Consider the following 20,000-nt stretch of genomic DNA (forward strand, 5'->3'; position numbering starts at 1 on the left):
TAGTAGATTTTTTTTGTTCTTTTTTAAATTAGAAAAAAAGCTTTTATTAAAAAAACATTTCTATTCATAAAAGAGTAATGAAATATATAATTTTTAATGTTGTCTCCACATTCCCTTAAAATGTTTTTGTGGGCTATGAGTTTCATTTGACCATGGTGAACGCACGGAGAATAAAGGCTTTTTCGCTCCTTTATTTCGGACACCACGAGAATCAGCTTCTCTCCCATGGCACACGACAGCACTGAAAATTCTGTGCGACTGCCACAAGGGGCCAACAGTCGTATCCAAATGTCGTGTACAGTGGAAAGGCGGCTTCAGGCCTTGATTGTGCCGAGTGTGGATTACCCCTTGGTAATCCATTGTTATGTACAATTTTTAAATATCTAACTAATATTATGTGTGTGTGTGTGCACTCTGCAGGTTTGTGTCTGGAGAAGCGTGTCTTCTATCGGCTGATCTCAGGCCTTCACAGCAGCATCAACATCCACCTGTGTGCTAAATACCTGCTGGACGGTAAACACTCCTCTGCTGTGTTTCTATACACCTATATTTATGTGCGTTTTGGAAAATTGAATAAAAAATACTTCATGTAAATACCAAAGACGCGCATACATTTTGAAAATGTGTATAAAAAAACGTACGTATGTGCACAACTGAGCAGGATAAACTTTGATCTGAAAGGAAATAATGTGCATAAACTGTTTTGCAAATTGACCAATGTGTTATTCACTGATGTTTTATGCAATATTCCAGTTTTGCGCATAATTCACATGTCATAGCTGGTGTTTGTGAGTGTTGATGTGTGTGTGTGTGTTTTTTAGAGGGTTGGGGGAAGCCGGTTTGGGGTCCAAACGTGCACGAGTTCAGACAACGTTTCGACCCGGCGGAGACGAAAGGCGAAGGCACGCGACGACTGAAGAACCTGTATTTCCTGTACCTGATCGAGCTGCGGGCGCTGTCTAAAGTGGCTCCGTACTTCGAACGCTCCTTCATTAACCTGTACACCGGAAACACAGAGGAGGACACCAGCACTAAACAACTGCTGCTGGAGATCCTCAACGAGACCAAGTGAGCACCAAGAGTAGCACAGTGTTATTATTCATTCGTTCATTTTCTTTTCAGCTTAGTACCTTTATTAAAAAGGGGTCGCCACAACAGAATGAACCGCCAACTTATCCAGCACATGTTTTACACAGCGGATCACTTCCACCTGCAACCCATCACTGGGAAACACCCATACTCACTCATTCCCACTCATACATTACGACCAATTTAGTTAATTAGTTCCCCTATAGCGCATGTGTTTGGACTGTGGGGGAAACCGGAGCATCAGGAGGAAACCCACGCCAACACGGGGAGAACATGCAAACTCCACACAGAAACACCAACTGACCCAGCCGGGACTCAAACCAGTGATCTTCTTACTGTAAGGCGATTGTGCTACCCACTGCGCCACCGTGATGCAGTTATATTATTGTTTCTATTATTGTTGTTATTATTATTATTATTTTTATTATGCCAACTGTAATTCTAAAAATATTTATTGTGGTCATAATGCCTATTATGAACTAATATTATTCCCTCACACCCAATAATTAATTTAATTTAAAATGTATTATTTATGCATATTATTTATTTATTTATTTATTTATTTGTTTGTCATTTATTCTTTATTATGCCAATTTTAGTTGTTTAGAATATTTAATGTAGTCAAATTGCACATTTTTATGATCTGCTATTGCCCCCCTCTAAAGAATAAATACAAAAATATTTTTATGAATTTATTTTAAAATTTGTTTTATTATTATTATTATTTATTATTATTATTATTATTATTATTATTATTATTATGTTTTCCTTTATGTATTTATTGGCATAATTCCCAGGGAAATTACCACCAAAAAACAAAAAAATCATAATACATCAAGAAACATAATATGCAGTAATTCATTAGTCATTTTGTTATTATTATTATTATTATTATTGTTATTAATATTATGTCAACTTTAATCCTAAAACATATTTAATGATGCACACTTTTGTGATCTAATATTGCTCCCTCACACCAAAGAATAAATACTCAGAATCATTATGCCAACTTTAGTTCCAAAATTATGTAATGTTCATAATTCATTTTTATGAACTAATATTGTTCCCTCTCACCAAATAATAATTTAATTTAAAATGTAAGTATTATTTATACATATTATTATTGTTCTTCTTCTTCTTCTTCTTCTTCTTATTATTATTATTATTATTATTATTATTATTATTATTATTATTATTAATAATAATATTATGCCAACTTTAATTATATAGATTATACAGATATTTAATGTAGTCATAAGGCACTTTTTATGATCTAATATTGCCCCTACCAAAGAATAAATACAAAAAAGATTTTTTTTAAATGTAAATATTCTTTATACTCATAATAATAATTATAAAAATTATTATTATTATTATTATTATTATTATATACTTGTATACTATTTTCATTAATTTATTTAATTGCATGAAAAATTAATTGCTCTGGGTAATTACTACTAGAAAAAAAAATAAATACTCTTTTACTTTTGTTAGTTTTTTTGCATTTAGCAATAGATTTTACCATATTTCACCCTGAGTAAACATTCAAAAGAGGATCGACACTAATACTGAAAAGTTATTTAATTTAAAAATGTATAACTTATAAAAAAGCAATATTAAAATTCTGTCATTTTAATTAGTGGTATGATTAAAATGATTAATGATCAATAAATTTCTCACATAATTTGTCAGTCTTACTAAATCAGTGATGGCCAAAGTTGGCCCATAATAACCTTTGCTCCTTGCTGTGGTTTAGAGATTGTCAATTTAAAATTCAGCGTAACCCTTTGCTTGTTTTATTGTTAAAAGCTGACTCAAATTAAATATTTCACTAAAGTGGAGTCAATTAATCAGATTCTTGCTGTCACCTGACAATGCAAAGACTTTGATGAGGAAATCAAGTCAAAGGCAGATTCTGCTTGACCTGTGTATTCAGCATTGAACTCTGCAGTGTTATAAATGGGATTGTTTTATTGCAATCGGTTTTCATTTAAAAACTTATACTGCATTAGTTTATGCATATTTAAAGCAATGTTTTTGATTTATTTTAAAATAAATTAGGAAATTACCCATGACGTTAATGTAATATAGTTCGGACCACGGGCCTCTGTGACATTTCTTTTTGCTCTTCATATGAAAAGGTTTGGACACCCCTGTACCAAATAACATATAGGACTTCTTTAAACCATGCATATACATTTGATCTAACATGCATTTGTCTGTGTGTTGCAGAGCATTCCCCATGCATTTCGATGAGAGCTCCATGTTTGCCGGTCATAAAATCGAGTCGAAGACATTAAAGGTGAGTTGAGTGTGACAGATGCATTGTGGGCCGTTTTACAGAACAGAAACCTTCGTCTGTTAGTTTCAGAATGAGTAAATGATGCTTGAGTTCCTCTAATCTATAACAGTGATCAGTCTGTGTTGTTCCTGCAGCTGTCCGTTATGATTTGACCATGCATTTTACTAATATTCAGGGTTCGAGTTCAGCTGTTCTGTTACCACATTTGCATATTGACTGATTTGCATGTGCGCTCATTTGCATAGATTGTGTTTCAAAAGTAGCTTTAATGTTAACTTTATATTACACTCTAAAATATGTTGAGTAGTTTTAATCTAATGCTGGGTCAAATTTGGACTAATTCAACCACTGGGTTCTTTTTTTTGTCTGTTAATTTTAGTTAATTATTAATAATTGTTCAATTTAATTAATTAATTACTTTTTTTTTACTCTGGTTGGGTTTATTTATATTTGACCCACCATTGGGTTTAAAAGTTCCAGCATTTGTTAGAGTGAACATTGATTGATGTGCATATTGACTGTTGTTGTTCAGGAGGAGTTCAGGCTTCACTTTAAAAACATCTCTCGCATCATGGACTGCGTCGGCTGCAGCAAATGTCGACTTTGGGGAAAATTACAGGTACTTAAAGTCTGAAATTGACCATATTTATAATTACTGTGGATTTTGATGTCATTATAAATCACTGATCTGCCTGACTGAGACACAATTTAAAGCAATACACACATCAGATAAAGCATTGCAGTGTAACTAGTTGTTTTAATTAAATAAATAAATAGTTTTTGGTCATTTAATTACAGAGATAAATAATGTACTTGTCTTAAATATTCTAAATAAATTAATTATTTCTGTATAAATCAATTCAGAGCAGCAGAATAATTACATTTTTTTGTTATTCAAATATATTTTGCACAATAATATTATATTTCAACCAAAGAAGGTCACATTAATCAAGACGACTGCATTCTTAAAAAAAGAAAAAAAAAAGCAGAAATTAGTTAATATATGGTCTATATTCAGAAAAAGATAATGTTTTCTTTATGCCTTGTAAAGGTTTGATATGATCAGTTGAGGAGTTTTAATGTGAGAGTAAAATGATTCTGTGTGTGTGTGTGTGTGTCAGACTCAGGGTTTGGGAACGGCCCTCAGGATCCTCTTCTCTGAGAAAGAAATCAAGAAGCTTCCAGAAAACAGTCCGTCTAAAGGCTTCCAGCTCACCAGACAGGAGATCGTGGCTCTGCTCAATGGTTTCTCCAGGTAAAACACTCTGAGATGTGAAAATACTGCTGAAAGCTATCACAAATGTCAAAAAAAGCCCCTTTCACACATACACACCTTTCCGGGAAATTACCGGCAATTTTACGGAAAGATGTGTATGTGTGAACAGGCCCTTTTTGAAAATGCCGGTAAATTCGTTCTGACTGTTTTCTGGAAAAAGAAGTTGTAACATTACCGGTAATTAACCTGAATGCTGCTCTGTGTGAATGCAGAATAAAGATTGCCGGAAAGAGCGCGTGCACGTCTAGAACATGCTGACGTGAGACGTCTGCTTTAGCCAATCAGAACAGTCTGACGCGTTCACATCCGCGTGGTTTATGAGAATAAAAGCCTTTGAATATTTTTCCAGACACATTTAGCTGCTAGAAGTTAGTCAGATAACCTTTAAATGCTCATCTTAAAACCAACCGTGTAAATAATTATCGATAAGTTGCTTATGATAAGCCGTTGTTTGTTTACCTTTAAGCTTTGCGTGTGCCTGTGAAGCAGCCGGTGAGCACCAGCACACACACATATCGTGTACATCTCGACATGTGAAAGTGTTCCTCTATATTTTCATCGAAGTTTTCCATAACACTGATCCTCCACAGAGTTTGTGATGTGGTCAAATGTTTACAAACACAAGCGCAGCCGTTTACAGCTCATTTCTGGTTAATGTTGTCAGAATTTACCGGCATTCTGGGATGTATTTGTGAATGCTCTTTTCCGGGAAATTTCCGTAACGTCCTCGCCTGTGTGAACAGCACTTTTATGAATTCACCGGTAAAGTCTTATCATATGATATGATTCCAGATATGTACCGGTATCACTGTGTGACAGGGGCTATTATTATTAAGGTCATTCTAGAGTTGCGGGTGCATCTACTGTCTCCAGGATTACCTTCTGTTATTTTTGGAATACATTTTTTACACCAATTATATCAAGTTATCTAAATTCCAATATATCTAAAAATAATGTGTGGATTTTGGAACATTTTGTCTTGAGTATAAGCTTAATTCTTTCCCCGCATTTTTCTCTTTTTTTTTGTGTAAAAACATTCATGAAAAAGATCAAATAAAATGAATAACACAGAAACTTTCTTTATGTTGACATACAGTTGAAGTCAGAATTATTAGCCCCCCTGCATCATTTTTCCCTAACTTCAGTTTAAGGGAAATATATTTTTTTTCAGCACATTTCTGTTCATAATAGTTTAATAACTCATCTCTAATAACTGATTTATTTTCTCTTTGTCATGATGACAGTAAATAATATTAGACTAGATATTCTTCAAGACACTAGTGTTCAGCTTAAAGTGACATGTAAAGGCTTCACTAGGGTAATTAGGGTAAAGTTAGGGTAATTAGGCAAGTCATTGTATAACAGTGGTTTGTTCTGGAGACAATCCAACACTAATATTGCTTAAGGAGGCGAATAATATTGACCTTAAAATGGCTTTAATAAAAATTAAAAACTGATTTTCTTTTAGCCGAAATAAAACAAATAAGACTTTCTCCAGAAGAAAAAAAATTAGAGAAATTCCTGAATCCATTTAACATCATTTGTGAAATATTTGACATGCAAAAAAAGGACTGATCATTTTTACTGTAACTGTATATAATATGGTCCTATATTCCCAGCAGAAAATATTCAGAGGGCTGTCAAATTTAGGTGCAAGTCATCAAAAATCCTGTCAACTTAAAAAACAAACAAACTATAAACTGATTAAAAACTATAAAGTGATGTTTTCTCCATCCTGTGGTCTCTCTCTGTCTCTCAGGCTCTCGACGAGTATAAAAGAGCTGCACAACTTCCGGACTCTTCTGAAGGATCACAGGTAACACACCTCCAGGCCACCAGGTGGCTCCAGCCCAGAGGACTCTGCAATAGTCTTATCAGCCCAGAATAAGGCCTGTCTGTGTCAGGGACTGCAGGATCCAGCAGAACCCTTCCCTGCTTCCTCTAGATCACACAAACACACACACTCGACAAACACATCGACGCTTTCAGACGCGTTCCTTCTCTGCCTGTTCAGAGCTCTCAGCTCCTCGTTTTTTGCGCTTCATTTTGCTTTTTGTTTCGTGCGTCTTTTCAGTGTTTGTGTCTGTTACTGCTGACAAACATAGTTTTATTATTTTTTTTTTATTATCAAATGTTTTGATAATAGTTTGAGTGAAGTAATCGATAATATATCCAGATCTTATTTTAGTTTCAAAACACAAGCAACTATATTGTGTATAAAGCAAACAAAACTCTTTTCTTCATTACTGTTAGGAGTATTTTGGAGGAATATTTTTATAAAACCAAAAAAAAAGAAATGAAAAAACTAATCTAAACTGGTTTGTTTTTCTTATGCAGTGCATAAATATTATATATATATATATATATATATATATATATATATATATATATATATATATATATATATATATATATATATATATATATATATATGTGTGTATATGAAGAGTTCAAATGCATAAACCTCTAAGTGCTGTCTGAAATTTCCATCAAAAATGACCATTTTCTCTGTTTATGTTTATGTATCTGTTCATTTTCTTTGTTTACATTGAGTTTTTTCACGTTAAAGACCAGCAAAAGGACCTATTCTTTGCCATAAAAGTGATATTACTGAACATACACATATGAGCCTGATTAAAATGGTCATTTCAAAGGAACATTTCAGACGGCATCTATAGGCTTTTGCATCTGAACTCTTCAAATATATGAAGAGTTCAGATGCAGAAACCTCTCTGTGCCGTCTGAAATTTTCCTCTAAAATGAGCATTTTTATTGCCGCCTATGTGTGTGTTAAGTAATATCATATTTATGGCAAAGAATAAGTCCTTTTGCTGGTCTTTAAAGTGAAAAAACTCAATGTAAACAAAGTAGGCTGAGAAAAATGTTCATTTCTGATGGAAATTTCAGACAGCATTTAGAGGTTTTTGCATCTGAACTCTACATATTTTATTGCTGTGCAAAACTAATTGCAAACAATCACATCCAAAATTAAAGTTTATTTTGGACATAATTTAAGTGAGTGTACTGTGTATATTTATTATGTGTATGCTTGCTTGTATTTCAGAAAATGATTTATTTTTTTATATATATATATTTAGCGCTTTGGGTTTTAGAAATATTCATTATAAATTAAATGTATAATTATTTTATATATATATATATATATATATATATATATATATATATATATATATATATATATATATATATATATATATATCAGTGGTGGCTGAACTCTGTCTTGGAGGGCCGGTGTCCTGCAGAGTTTAGCTCCAAGACCGAGTTTGGGCACCCCTGATATATGTAATTAGATGATACAAATCATACAAACATTTTAAAATCTTTGTAACAAAATAGTTTATAACACATTGTTCACAACAGTTGTGAATTTGAAGCAGCAACAAAACCAGGGAGATTTTCAGTATTTTCAAAGCAGAATTCTTTAATGGGAACTTTCTGTAGCTGTGGCATTCATCGAAAGATCTCTCTGGTTTTGTTGATTTTACAAATTCACAACAACATATACATTATAAATATATAGAGCACACACATATATAGATATTATGTCAAAACAAACTTGTATTTTGGATGCAATTAATAGTGATTCATCTTTGCCCAGCACTATATACATGTGTGCTCAAAAGTTTGCATACCCCTTGTTAAAATATGAATAACGTGATCAAAATATGAGAGATCATACATAATGCATGTTTTTTATTTATTTAGTGCCATCCTGAATAAGATATCTTACATGAAATATGTTTACATATAGTTTACTACACGAAAATCTAGCAGAAACTATTGAAATAAGCTGAAAACTGAAGAATCTGCAGTCAGATTAACTGTTCAGAACAAGAGACTCATAAACATATTTAAACATATTTTATGTAAGACTTTACCCGGGATTGTACTAAATAAAAAAAATAACATGCATTATTTATGATCGCTCTTATTTTGTTCAAATTAATCACATTTTAATACCTTCTTCAAGGGGTGTGTGTGTGTATATGAACAGTTCAGATGCAAAAACCTCTGAATGCTGTCTGAAATTTTCCTTTTAAATCAGCATTTTTGTTAGCCTCCTATATATGTGTTCAGTAATATCACTTTTATGGCAAAGAATAAGTCCTTTTCCTGCTCTTTAAAGTGAAATATCTCAACATAAACAAAGGAGGCTGAGAAAAATGTTCATTTCTGATTGAAATTTTAGATGGCACTTAGGGGTTTCTGCATCTGAACTCTTCATATATATATATATATATATATATATATATATATATATATATATAATGCTAAATGCATATGAATGTGAATGATTAAAACTGGATATTTCTGTGATGTATGTGCATCTTGTGAAGACATTTCTCATCTAAAATGAAGACGTTTCTGTTGATGGGACCATTGAAATCATTTATTTTTTAAGCTTGAAGCAAGCAAATGTAGCTCACTGTTACACGTTAAAGCAACAGAGAACAAGCAATAAAATCCCTCCGTTTACTTCAGATTCATGTCTAAGAGGTGGGCAAACGTGCAGGCCAAAATCCGTGAACTATTAGATGTGTGAAAGCGGTCATTTCAGCCCTGAATATCCAGAGCTAGCTTTTATTTTTGAATATATCAGTAATTCTGCATCATAACATCAGCTCTTTCATTGTCAAACTCGATCTGATTTTGTCGGAGAGTTCTTGATTTGGGATATTTATAGCTCTGACTTCAAAAATCTTTCAGTTCCCTTCTGCACAGACATGTTTCTATGAATACGCTGATGTTAATATTAGTAGGATCGCTAGAAGCCACAGTCTTCATACTGATTTAAGCCAAAGCTCCAGTGTACTTCTGCTTTCCCTCCTCAGTCTGAGATCGAGTGCTTTTCCCTTCTGCCTTTACATGTCTAATAATTTGAGGAATAATTTTATGAAGACGAAGAGCAGCTATTAATGTGTGTGTGTGTGTGTGTGTGTTGAGCGCTGCATGCTATTGAAAACAATGCAACATTCAGCGTCTGCCTTAATACTTGTGAATGACCGAGTAATAACAGTGTAAATATGGCTTCTCTCGTTGATGATTGTGGGATTTCCGTCTCCTGTAGTGAATAATGCAGGTTTCACTCATTTAATTCAAACATTCGACGTCCTTGCATCTTCAAGCGCAGTAGAAATCCACTGTAAATGTGCAAAAGAGATCTGCATTTACACACTGAACATCGCCTTTCTGACAGATGTGTGATTTAAGATGCTTCTATATTGTGTGTTTGTGTCAGGAATATTTATTGAAATGGGAATAAATTGATCTGGTTGTCTCACAGCTTTAAATCTCTCTCTTTTTTTGTTAAGTAAGAAACTTTTATTTTAAAGGGCACCTTTTTGACCCCTTTTACAAGGTGTAAGATACGTCTTTGGTGTCTCTAGTAAGTGTCTAAAGTTTCAGCTGAAAATACACATCAGATTATTTATTAATGCAGATTATGTCCAGTTTGGTGTTTGAGGATAGTGTTGCTGTTTTGGTTGCCTGTGGCTTTAAATGCAAATAAGCTGGTTCTCCCCGCCCACCATTCCCACGTGCGTGTCTGCTTCTCATGCGTTACACTAGGTAAACAGCATTGACAGACACAGATCAAGCTGAAATACAGCTCATTAGTCAAAAATACCAAGTAAGTTTATTTGACGTATTTATGGTGGAGTTTATTCAAGCCTTTCTGAAATGATGAGTCTCGCACAAATGCAGGGCTGTTGAGTTATTAGAAAATAACGCACAGACAAAGCACATCTATATTTTCTGTATACGTGTGCTTTATTATACTTTCTGTTGGGTTTTGATGTGATTTCTGACTATGAAATAATTCGAATCATTGAACAGAGTGATATGGAGCTGTAATGCTCTCAATCTGCCGGAACTACTTTATCTATGCGCATATGAAAATAATCAGTGACTCTAATTAGCCAATCGGAATCAAGCATTTAGCAGCTCTGTAGCACATGTATTTATTTATTTATTCATGATGTATTTTTCCTAAAAATACCAAATAAAATTTCAGAAATTTTGAAAATCGTCAAATTATGATGGATATTTTTATTATAATTGAATAGTTTATGTCAGGGTTATGATTTCCATCTTCATTTGAATTCTGGTCAGAATTTTACCTTAGTAATGGTGTTATTATTGTGTCACATATAGCATTTAGTTAATTTGATGTGGTTTTTGACTGTGAAGTAACTCTAATCATTCAGCGTAGTGATATGGAGCTGTAATGTACTCTAAACCTAGCGGAACTACTTTATCTGTGCCTTTATATGAAAATAATGGCACACCTTAAAATATGATCATCAGCCAATCGGAATCGAGCATTTAGCTGCTCTGTAGCACATTTATTTATTTATTTTTGATGTATTTTTTTTTTAAATACCAAATAAAATTTCTGAATTTTAAAAATCAGGAAATTAGGATGGATATTTTCATTATAATTGAATAGTTTATGTCAGGGTTATATTTCCCATCTTCATTTGAATTCAAGTCAGAATTTTAACTTAATAAAATAATAAAAAAATAAAATAAAATTATGTAAATGTATAATAATTTTTTATCTGATTTTTGACTGAAATAAATCATTCAGCGGAGTGATATGGAACTATAATGTACTCAAAACCTGCCAGAACTTCTTTAGCTGTGTGTATTAATAATGACACACCTTAAAATATTATCATCAGCCAATCAGAATCAAGCATTCAGCAGCCCAGTAGTATAAATGAAATACAGCCAATATTATGATATGGCCTTAGCGTGATTTAATGAAATAAAATTACAATAAATAAGCTGTTGCTGAAATGCTTTATATACACACACACACACACACACACACATTCTGCTCATGATTCAGTGTTTGCTTAATTCTTGTGAACTGTACATCACTTCACCCTGAAACCTGCAGCACATTTATTGAGTGATTGATTTAATTATGATTATGATATGCATCTATTATTATTGTATAGTTTACATCAGAGTTATATTTTTCATCTTCATTTGAATTCTGGTCAGAATTTTACCTTAGTAATGGTGTTATTATTGTGTCACATGTAGGATTTAGTTAATTTGATGTAGTTTTTGACTGTGATGTAACTCTAATCATTCAGCGTAGTGATATGGAGCTGCAATGTACTCTAAACCTGGCGGAACTACTTTATCTGTGCCTACTTATGAAAATAATGGCACACCTTAAAATATGATCATCAGCCAATCAGAATCAAGCATTCAGCAGACCTGTAGTATAACAGCAAATCATTTATTTTTTGATGAAAGATGACGAAACATCCTCATTACAAATCAACAAATGAGAATCACGTTTCAGTGAAATATATATTTATTTATATACATAATTATATAGTGCTTCTCGTAAGTGCTAAAGTGTGCTTTAATCTAAGTGAAACACAAATGATAAACACAAAGTCATCATGCCTTACACACTTTAGTTCATCATTCTGATCAAAACTACAGTACTGGAGTCACAATGTCAGTGTGAGTGAATGTACACAGATTTACAGCACTGATCTGGGTTCAGAATGCACAGCAACATAAGCATACTACTGCTGGAGTTTCATACTGTCGTGGAGTAATAGATCTGTTGATTCAATTTAGAATCAAAGCAAGGGTCTTAATGAATCAGTCACTGAATCACTGACTGTGAATGATTCATTCAGTAATTAACAGGTTCAGTTTTGGTCTAAGACTCCTAAATGTTCTGCTCAATAAATCGGGTTTCAGTCTGTCGTGGATAAATAGTCAGTTTCTTAATGAGTGATTCACTGAGTCATCCAATCAAATGATCCATTCAAATAAGTTGATTCACTTAGAAACAAAACAGGGGTCTTTATGAATCAATCTCTAACTGAATGATTCATTCAGTAATGAACAAGTTCAGTTTTGCTCTAAGATTCATAAATGTTCTGATTTATAAATGCAGTTGCAGTCTGGCATGGATAAAGGGTCTGTTTCTTAATGATTTTAATCATTTAAACGATTCCTTCAAATCAGTTAATTCAATTAGAAACAAAGCAAGGGTCTCTATGAATCATTCACTGAATTACTCCCTGGGAATGATTCATTCAGTAATGAACCGGTTCAGATTTGCTGTAAGATTCAAATCTTCTGCTGGTGAATAGTCAGTTTCTTAATGAGTGATTCACTGAGTCATCTAAACGAATGTTCCATATAAATCAGTTGATTCATTTAGAAACAAAGCAGGGGTCATAATGAATCAATCACTGACTGTGAATGATTCATTCAGTAATGAACAGGTTCGGTTTTGATCTGAGATTCATAAATGTTCTGATCCATAGATAAGGTTTCAGTCTGTCGTTGATAAATAGATGAGTCACTCAATTAGTGGTTCCTTCAAATCAGTTGATTCATTTAGAAACAAAGCATGGGTCTTAATGAATCAATCACTGACTGAATGATTCATTTAGTAATGAACAGGTTCAGTTTTGCTCTTAACATTCATTAATGTTCTGCTCCATAAATAAGGTTTCAGTCTGTTGTGGATAAATAAATAGTCGAGTCACCCAATCGAACGATCCATTCAAATCAGCTGATTCATTTAGAAACAAAGCAAGGATCACTATGAATCATTCACTTAAACTCTGACTGGAGATGATTCATTCATTAATGAATAGGTTCAGTTTTGGCATGCGATTCATGAATGTTCTGCTTCTTAAAAAAGTCAGTATATCAACAAGATTTCAGTCTGCCACAGATAAATAAAGAGTGATTCACTGAGCCATTCGTTCAAATGATTCCTTCAAATCAGCAGATTCGTTTAGAAAAAAAGCAAGGGTCTTTATGATTCAATCACTGACTGGAAATGATTAATTCAGTAATGAACAGGTTCAGTTTTCCTCTAAGATTCATTAATGTTGTAATCCCTAAGAAATTCCGTACATAAAAAGGTTTTGGTCTGTCATGAATAAATATCGTTCAAATGATTCCGAATAAGCAGATTCGTTTAGAAACAAAGCAAAAGTCTCTATGAATCATTCACTAAAATACTGATTGGAAATGATTCATTCATTAATAAATAGGGTCGGTTTTGGTATGAGATTCATGAATGTTTTGCTTCTTATAAAAGTCAGTAAATAAACAAGATTTCAGACTGCCACAGATAAATAAAGAGTGATTCACTGAGCCATTCGTTCAAATGATTCCTTCAAATCAGCTGATTTGTTTAAAAACAAAGCAGGGGTCTTTATGAATCAATTTCTGAATCACTGACTGAATAATTCATTCAGTAATTAACAGGTTCAGTTTTGCTCTGACATTCATAAATGTTCTGCTCCATATGAAGTGCAAATTTGTATAAAGGTTTTAGTCTATCATGGAGAAATAAAGAGTGATTCACTGAGTCATTCGTTCAAATAAACTCATTCATTTAGAATTAATCTGATCCATAAGAATTCCACCTCATAAAAAAAAGGTTTTTAGTCTGTCATGGATAATTAAAGAGTGATTCACAGAGTCATTCATTCAAATGATTCATTCAAATAAGCTGATTCATTTAGAATCAAAGAAGGGGTCCTTATGAATCAATCACTGAATCACTGACTGTGAATGATTCATTCAGTACTGAACAGGTTCGGTTTTGCTCAGAGATTCTTGCTTTGTGTTTAGTAAAATGAGTGTTAAACAGTACACGGTGTGTGTATTATTAGTCTGTAGTGTGTGTACTGTATGAAGTGTGCAGTGATGTCAGTAGTGTGTGTGAGTTATTAATAGTACACAGTGGGTGTGTGTGTTAGTTATTAATATTACGCATTGTATGTGCGTGTGAGTTATTAATAGTACACAGTGGGTGTGTGAGAGGGAGTTATTTATAGTATACAGTGTGTGTGTGTGTGTGTGTGTGTGTGTGTGTGTGAGTTATTAATAGTGCTGCGCAGTGTAGTCGTGCATTCTGAACACAGGCTGGTTCTGATCTTCTGTTACTCTGATGTCGTCATCAGCTGTTGCCGTGGCGACTGTCTCTCGGTGACGTGTGGATGTGTTAGCGCTGTAGCTGCGCGAGTGCTAGCGGTTTAGTCCTGCCGTCACCACAGTCGAGCGCTGGTCGTCTCCTCCAAGATGAACCAGAAAACTGCTGCTGCGGCTCCCCCAGTCCGAGCAGTCCGTCGATAAACTACACACACACAAGAGATACAGCTCAGTGCATTATGGGATGTTGATCTCTGCTCTGTCCACTTCTGATGTTGGAAATTCAGCTCTACAGTTTAACAAAGTGACTTTTATTGACATTTTAGGGCTTTGAAATCATATAAAGACATACTATCTAGAGTAATAAGTCTGTGATAGTGGAAAATGAGCTGCAGTTTAGTATAAGGGGTTTGTAGCAAGGTTAAAAGAAAGATCAAGCTCCCATAATGCAATTTAAAAGAGGAAATAAACGAAATAAATGAAAACAGAAATCAGAAAATGCAGAGAACTGCTCATTTACAGATAATCTGACACTGGTGTAGCCTGGTTTTAGTTGCGAGCATGTTTTTTGAGTCACTACCGGTTGTACCTGGTTGAGGTGGTGACGGGATGCGAAGGCCAGGCTAAATCATCATCGCTGTCGTATCGTCTGGGATTATCGAAGAAATACGGCCGGTTGGAGAACACGTGGCTGGGAATAGCAGAGCCGCTCTAGGAGGAAGAGAAGACATTCAGCATTACAAGACGCATCAGGTTTCTCCATGACTGCTTAAACGAGGTGAGTGCCTGTTTATGTGCTTTATAAGGACACAAGTGTATAATGTCATAGGTATGATCAAGGTATTACAGTGTTGATGTGGTTTATGAGGACATGCCTTGTGTCCTTGTAATTCAAGATTCATACTTGATGGTTTTTCCACGTTTAAATGTTGCCACAGATTTGCTGTGAGGTTTGGGTTAAGGGGTGGCGGAGGCCCATATAATAAGCGTTTCTTTATTGTTTAAAAATAGAGCTGTCAAAATTAGCCAACCCGAGCTCATTCTGAAAACGTAGCTCTGCGGACGTTTCTGGAGACCGCGATTTACATGGCCAGAGGTACGTATGGCCTCATTTAGTTTTTTCAGGCAAATGCTATGAGGCTGTAGGGAAAAATTACAGTTTGACCCAAAGAATGAGCAGTCTAGAAGATGAAGAAGAGCCGGAGTCAGAGATTCAAATAAATAAATCAAGTTTACTGAAGATAGTTTTTTAGTTACATCAGCAGAAGCCAGCTTCAACACTCGCAATGAGTTCCTAGGCCGCTCTGCTTACAATCACCAATCAATAACAATTATACTCTCACATAACGTCATTAACTGCGTCACACATACAGGTGTTCTAACCTGATTGGTTAAAACACAGATAGACTAGGAAAATTTCCACGTGGGGTTCGTGCGTACAATTCTGAACATTATCTAAACATAAACGTCAGACATCCCTTAGACTGATTAGAGCTGACTCCAGACCTGTGAAACTGATCAACAATCAAATAGAACACACACACGTATAATCTGTTTCTCATCCAAGGCTGAGTGTACTCTCGGCCGTCTTTATCGAATCTGGTTAAAAACCGGTAGAATCTACATTCAGGCAGTTATAATTCCTTACTACACAAAGTCTATCTTAAATAAAAAGTAGAATCACTTTAAAAGAATTAACTGTAAAAATTGCAAAATCACTTTAGACATTTTAGACAATATTAACTCGTAGAAATAACAATAGAAACAGTTGCTTCCAGTCCTCAGCCCTCAGTTCCACTCAAGGTCTCCGTGACCTCTGACCTAGATTGGTAGCTTCTGAAAATAGTTATAAAGAGACTGGCAAATGCACTGAACATTCTTATATTAAGCAATGTGTTAACTTATTCATTAATTAAAATCAATTCACAGTTAAATACTGAGAAACAGGATGATGAAAAGGATAAACGTTGGTCCATGATGAGACGGATTGGAAAGCAGAAATCCGAATCCTTCAGGGTGGTGTGACACCACTCCTCTTCGCGCTCGCCGGCTGACGGCTCACCTCCTCCGTGTGGATGGCTTTCCCGGAGCAACCAGTTTTCCGGTTAGCTCGTTGTGTTATGTAGGAGGAGCAGAGGCCCAGAGGAGAAGGATCTGGCCACGCCGACAATCAGGTTCGAGTCCGGGGATGAGCGGTTCCAGAAATCAGGTAAGACAAATAAAAGAATCCCAAAAATAAAGCGAACGGGTTCGTAATGGGGCGAAAATGTGGTTAAATCCGAAAATGCGATCAAAATCAGACGAGGGCTTTTCTTTTTCTTTTGTAAATCGTTGCATGGGTTTAGGGAAGGAGGAGGAGGGTGGCTGGGTCGGCCGCCCAGTCAATCGTAGGGTCAGTCGGACAGACGGTCGCTCGACAGTGGCCTCCGGCGGCTTTTTACGTGAGAAAATCGCGGGTGCGGATTCGCGAAAACCGAAACTGCACAAATACATACCTCCCAGGACGTATTTCAGGGTCTCCAGAAACGTCTGCGTCCATTAACTTAAAACATTACGCAATTTAACGCTGTTGCAGCTTTTAACGTGCAAAAACATATGGATCAGACCAAGGAAGCGCTTTAGAAGGAAAGTTTGAGTATAAAGATAATGTTGCATCAGCAGGCTATCCAGCGTTTCCTCCAGAGTTTCATGCAATTTCGGGTGTTTTCATTTTTTATCTTTAGACTTTAAGTGCAGTTCAGCAGTTCACTCTCATCCAGCAACATATTGATCATACCTCGTGACAACTATTGGATGCTGGAAGATGCTGTTTTAATGGAATTGGATAGCGCATGGCGAATGGAAAGAAAAAACTCTGCATTTCGGCACTCGTGTGGTCCTTTAAGGTAATCAAAAACCACTGTTTACATGGTCAACTCTTAATCAGAGTATTATCTCAGTCATAAAAGCAGAGTATTAATGTCCATGTAAGTGGATCAGTGAAAGTGCCAGATGATGCCACAAGGCTGTCAGAGACGGAGCATTCCTCTGCCTTTGGGTTGATTCCCTGCGCCCTCAAATGTTTCTTTAAGTTTGACGTGTTTCCCCCTTTAAACGTGACTTTTGTAAAGCGTCTGCTTCATCTGCAAACGCGTACATGCACAATATTCGACTTATTTTTAAAAAAAAAGGATAATTATGCAGTCAAGCAGGTGTTTTGATCACCAATATGCCGGTGATTGACACCTTTACCGATATCAAAATGCTTTTTTTGATATTAAGTTATTCCTTACGCCGATTAAAAAACTTGAGTAGGCCTAGGCTATTGTAATAAAGAAAATCTTCTCTAAATGTCGAACTAAATACACTGATATGTATTGAAATACATGATGAACACTCTCAACACATGAAAGTGCAGCGCCTGCAGCTCATGACAAATGTGTAGTTATAGCGTGTGATATTTAACAAACCGTTTACTGCTAATTTGATGTAATTCTGCTCACATGGATGATTGAATATTAATCAGATGACGTCATCACACTGCTTTGCCATCAGCCAATCGCTGCATTGCTAATCATGGTTTTGAGGATTGACAGATCTGTCCTTCACAACACACACAGCGATCTCAGATCAGTTCATTTAGACATTTTAATCTGATTCATGAACTTGTTTGAAGAACCAACTTCGCCAGAGATCAGTTATCAAGATTAACAGATCCTGGATCTGCCAAATCATCTAAGCAAGCTACGAATAACGGACCCCATATCTGCAATGCCTGTATTTTGGATTTTTTTATAGTCCACTTAAAATCCATCATGGAAATTATTTTTGTTTGTTATTGGCATTGATTGTTTTGAAATTCAAGCGGCACTAACATACCTGTGTTTTTATTCCTGTAATAAACACCACTTTTTGTGATTAAATCATGATTAATTACAAACAAAAGTGTGATTAATTATTTATTTTTTTAAACCAATTGACAGCCCTATTTAAAATACATTATACCTATGGAGAATCCTCATTATTCACAAAAACCAGCCTGTGTGTGAGGGAGAGTGTGTGTGCGACCCACCCGGTCCTGTGCAGGTTTGCGGACGCGGAAGAAAAACACGACCAGTGATGTGGGCAGCAGCTCCCAGATGAACAGAATCACCCCGAACACCACATAACCCGCGTCTCCCAGACTGGAGCGCAGATCCGCCTGCACAACACACACACACACACAAAACACACACACTTTTAGAAATAACACTACAGGAAGAAAATGTCTAAAGTTTTCTGTTCCTTCGAAAGGCGCAATTATGCAGAAATCACCTTTATAAGAGGTGTGTGTGTGTGTCAGCAGTGTGTGAATATCTCCAGCCTCTAATAATAAAAATCAATTAACTGTATTTGTTCTAATCAAACTTGATGCAGAAACACTTTGATTGACATTCTCCCGTTTGTACGTGTCATCAAAGGGGGAAAGCCCCGCCCACTAGTGCCCATCTCTCCATCTCATTAGCATAACCAGCAGCCCTGAGTGAGAAGCAGCCGTCTGTGCATTAGCCATTAGAGTGTTTGAGCTGCTGAAGATGATGTCAGCATAGACTAAGAGGATTATAGATGTGGAGTTTTAGGGTGCGTTCACACCTGTGAATGGATTCAGTTGTTCCGAAACAGAGATTACAATTGTTACATTGTTGCTCTTTGCTCTTGGAGCGGTTCGCTTTCACACTGCAAAGTTTCTAATCGGACCAAAAGAGCTGAAACAAGTCACGTGCGAGTAAACTCTCCTCACATTGGTCAGAGTGTCAGGGTTTATTTTGCAGCGTCCTGCTCAGCTGTCAGGAGAGGTGGTGGTTTGGTGGTGATTGACAGGGTGTGTGCGCGACGTGTCTGAGGAGAGACGCGGTGGGGAGGGGTGAGAAGGGTGCACGACGATGCCTATTTGAGGACCGGGAGGGAGACGCGAGATTACCGGAAGATCATCACTCGTTTGCGGGCATCCGGAGACTCGTGAAACTTCCCGCCCTACTCATAATTCTCTCTTTATATAGCCGTAAGCCTATTACATATCCATAAACACTGTGATATAACTGCGCTCGGATCTGATCGCTTTCTCACTGCAATTGAACCGCTCCAGGGTTGTTTCAATCCAGCCGAGACCACCTCATTCAGGCCATCTCGGAGCGATTACTGTGGCGCGGAACAGAGCGCGATCGCCCTGTTCACATATGCCAAACGAACCGCGCTAACTGGGCAAACGAGACACGTTCCCAAACAAAAGTGTAGGTGTGAAAGCAGCCTAAGATGAACAGCGACAGGAGCGACATAGACTGACACAAGCAGACAAGCACACACTCACACACACACTGATTATATATCTGCCATCAGTTGCAGTGTTTACTAGTGTGT

At 35.8% G+C, this 20,000-nt stretch overlaps 2 protein-coding genes across 6 annotated transcripts in view; one reads left to right on the forward strand and one right to left on the reverse strand.

Annotated features, from left to right (window-relative positions):
- The window catches only part of ero1b (endoplasmic reticulum oxidoreductase 1 beta), a 78,873-nt gene extending 68,902 nt beyond the window's left edge, over window positions 1-9,971 (forward strand). For 4 of the 5 annotated variants that reach the window (XM_087272819.1, XM_087272818.1, XM_087272815.1 and 1 more), the window contains 6 exons: window positions 421-513; window positions 822-1,068; window positions 3,322-3,391; window positions 3,924-4,010; window positions 4,513-4,646; window positions 6,427-9,971. In XM_087272819.1, coding sequence (XP_087128945.1) covers window positions 421-513; window positions 822-1,068; window positions 3,322-3,391; window positions 3,924-4,010; window positions 4,513-4,646; window positions 6,427-6,487 — 692 coding nt within the window. In that variant the 3' untranslated portion in view covers window positions 6,488-9,971. 5 annotated transcript variants of the gene reach the window in all.
- Window positions 9,972-11,924: 1,953 nt separating this feature from the next.
- Window positions 11,925-20,000, reverse strand: part of gpr137bb (G protein-coupled receptor 137Bb) — a 20,645-nt gene continuing 12,569 nt past the window's right edge. Inside the window, exons 5-7 of the mRNA XM_087274287.1 lie at window positions 18,676-18,804; window positions 15,214-15,335; window positions 11,925-14,829 (exon numbers count right to left, since the gene is read on the reverse strand). Of these exons, the coding sequence (XP_087130413.1) occupies window positions 14,721-14,829; window positions 15,214-15,335; window positions 18,676-18,804 (360 nt within the window). The 3' untranslated portion in view covers window positions 11,925-14,720. The remainder of the gene's footprint in view (window positions 14,830-15,213; window positions 15,336-18,675; window positions 18,805-20,000) is intronic.

The sequence above is a fragment of the Danio rerio genome, chromosome 11 (assembly GCF_052040795.2).
Source record: "Danio rerio strain M-AB ecotype USA chromosome 11, GRCz13ab, whole genome shotgun sequence".
Taxonomy (NCBI): Eukaryota; Metazoa; Chordata; class Actinopteri; order Cypriniformes; family Danionidae; genus Danio; species Danio rerio.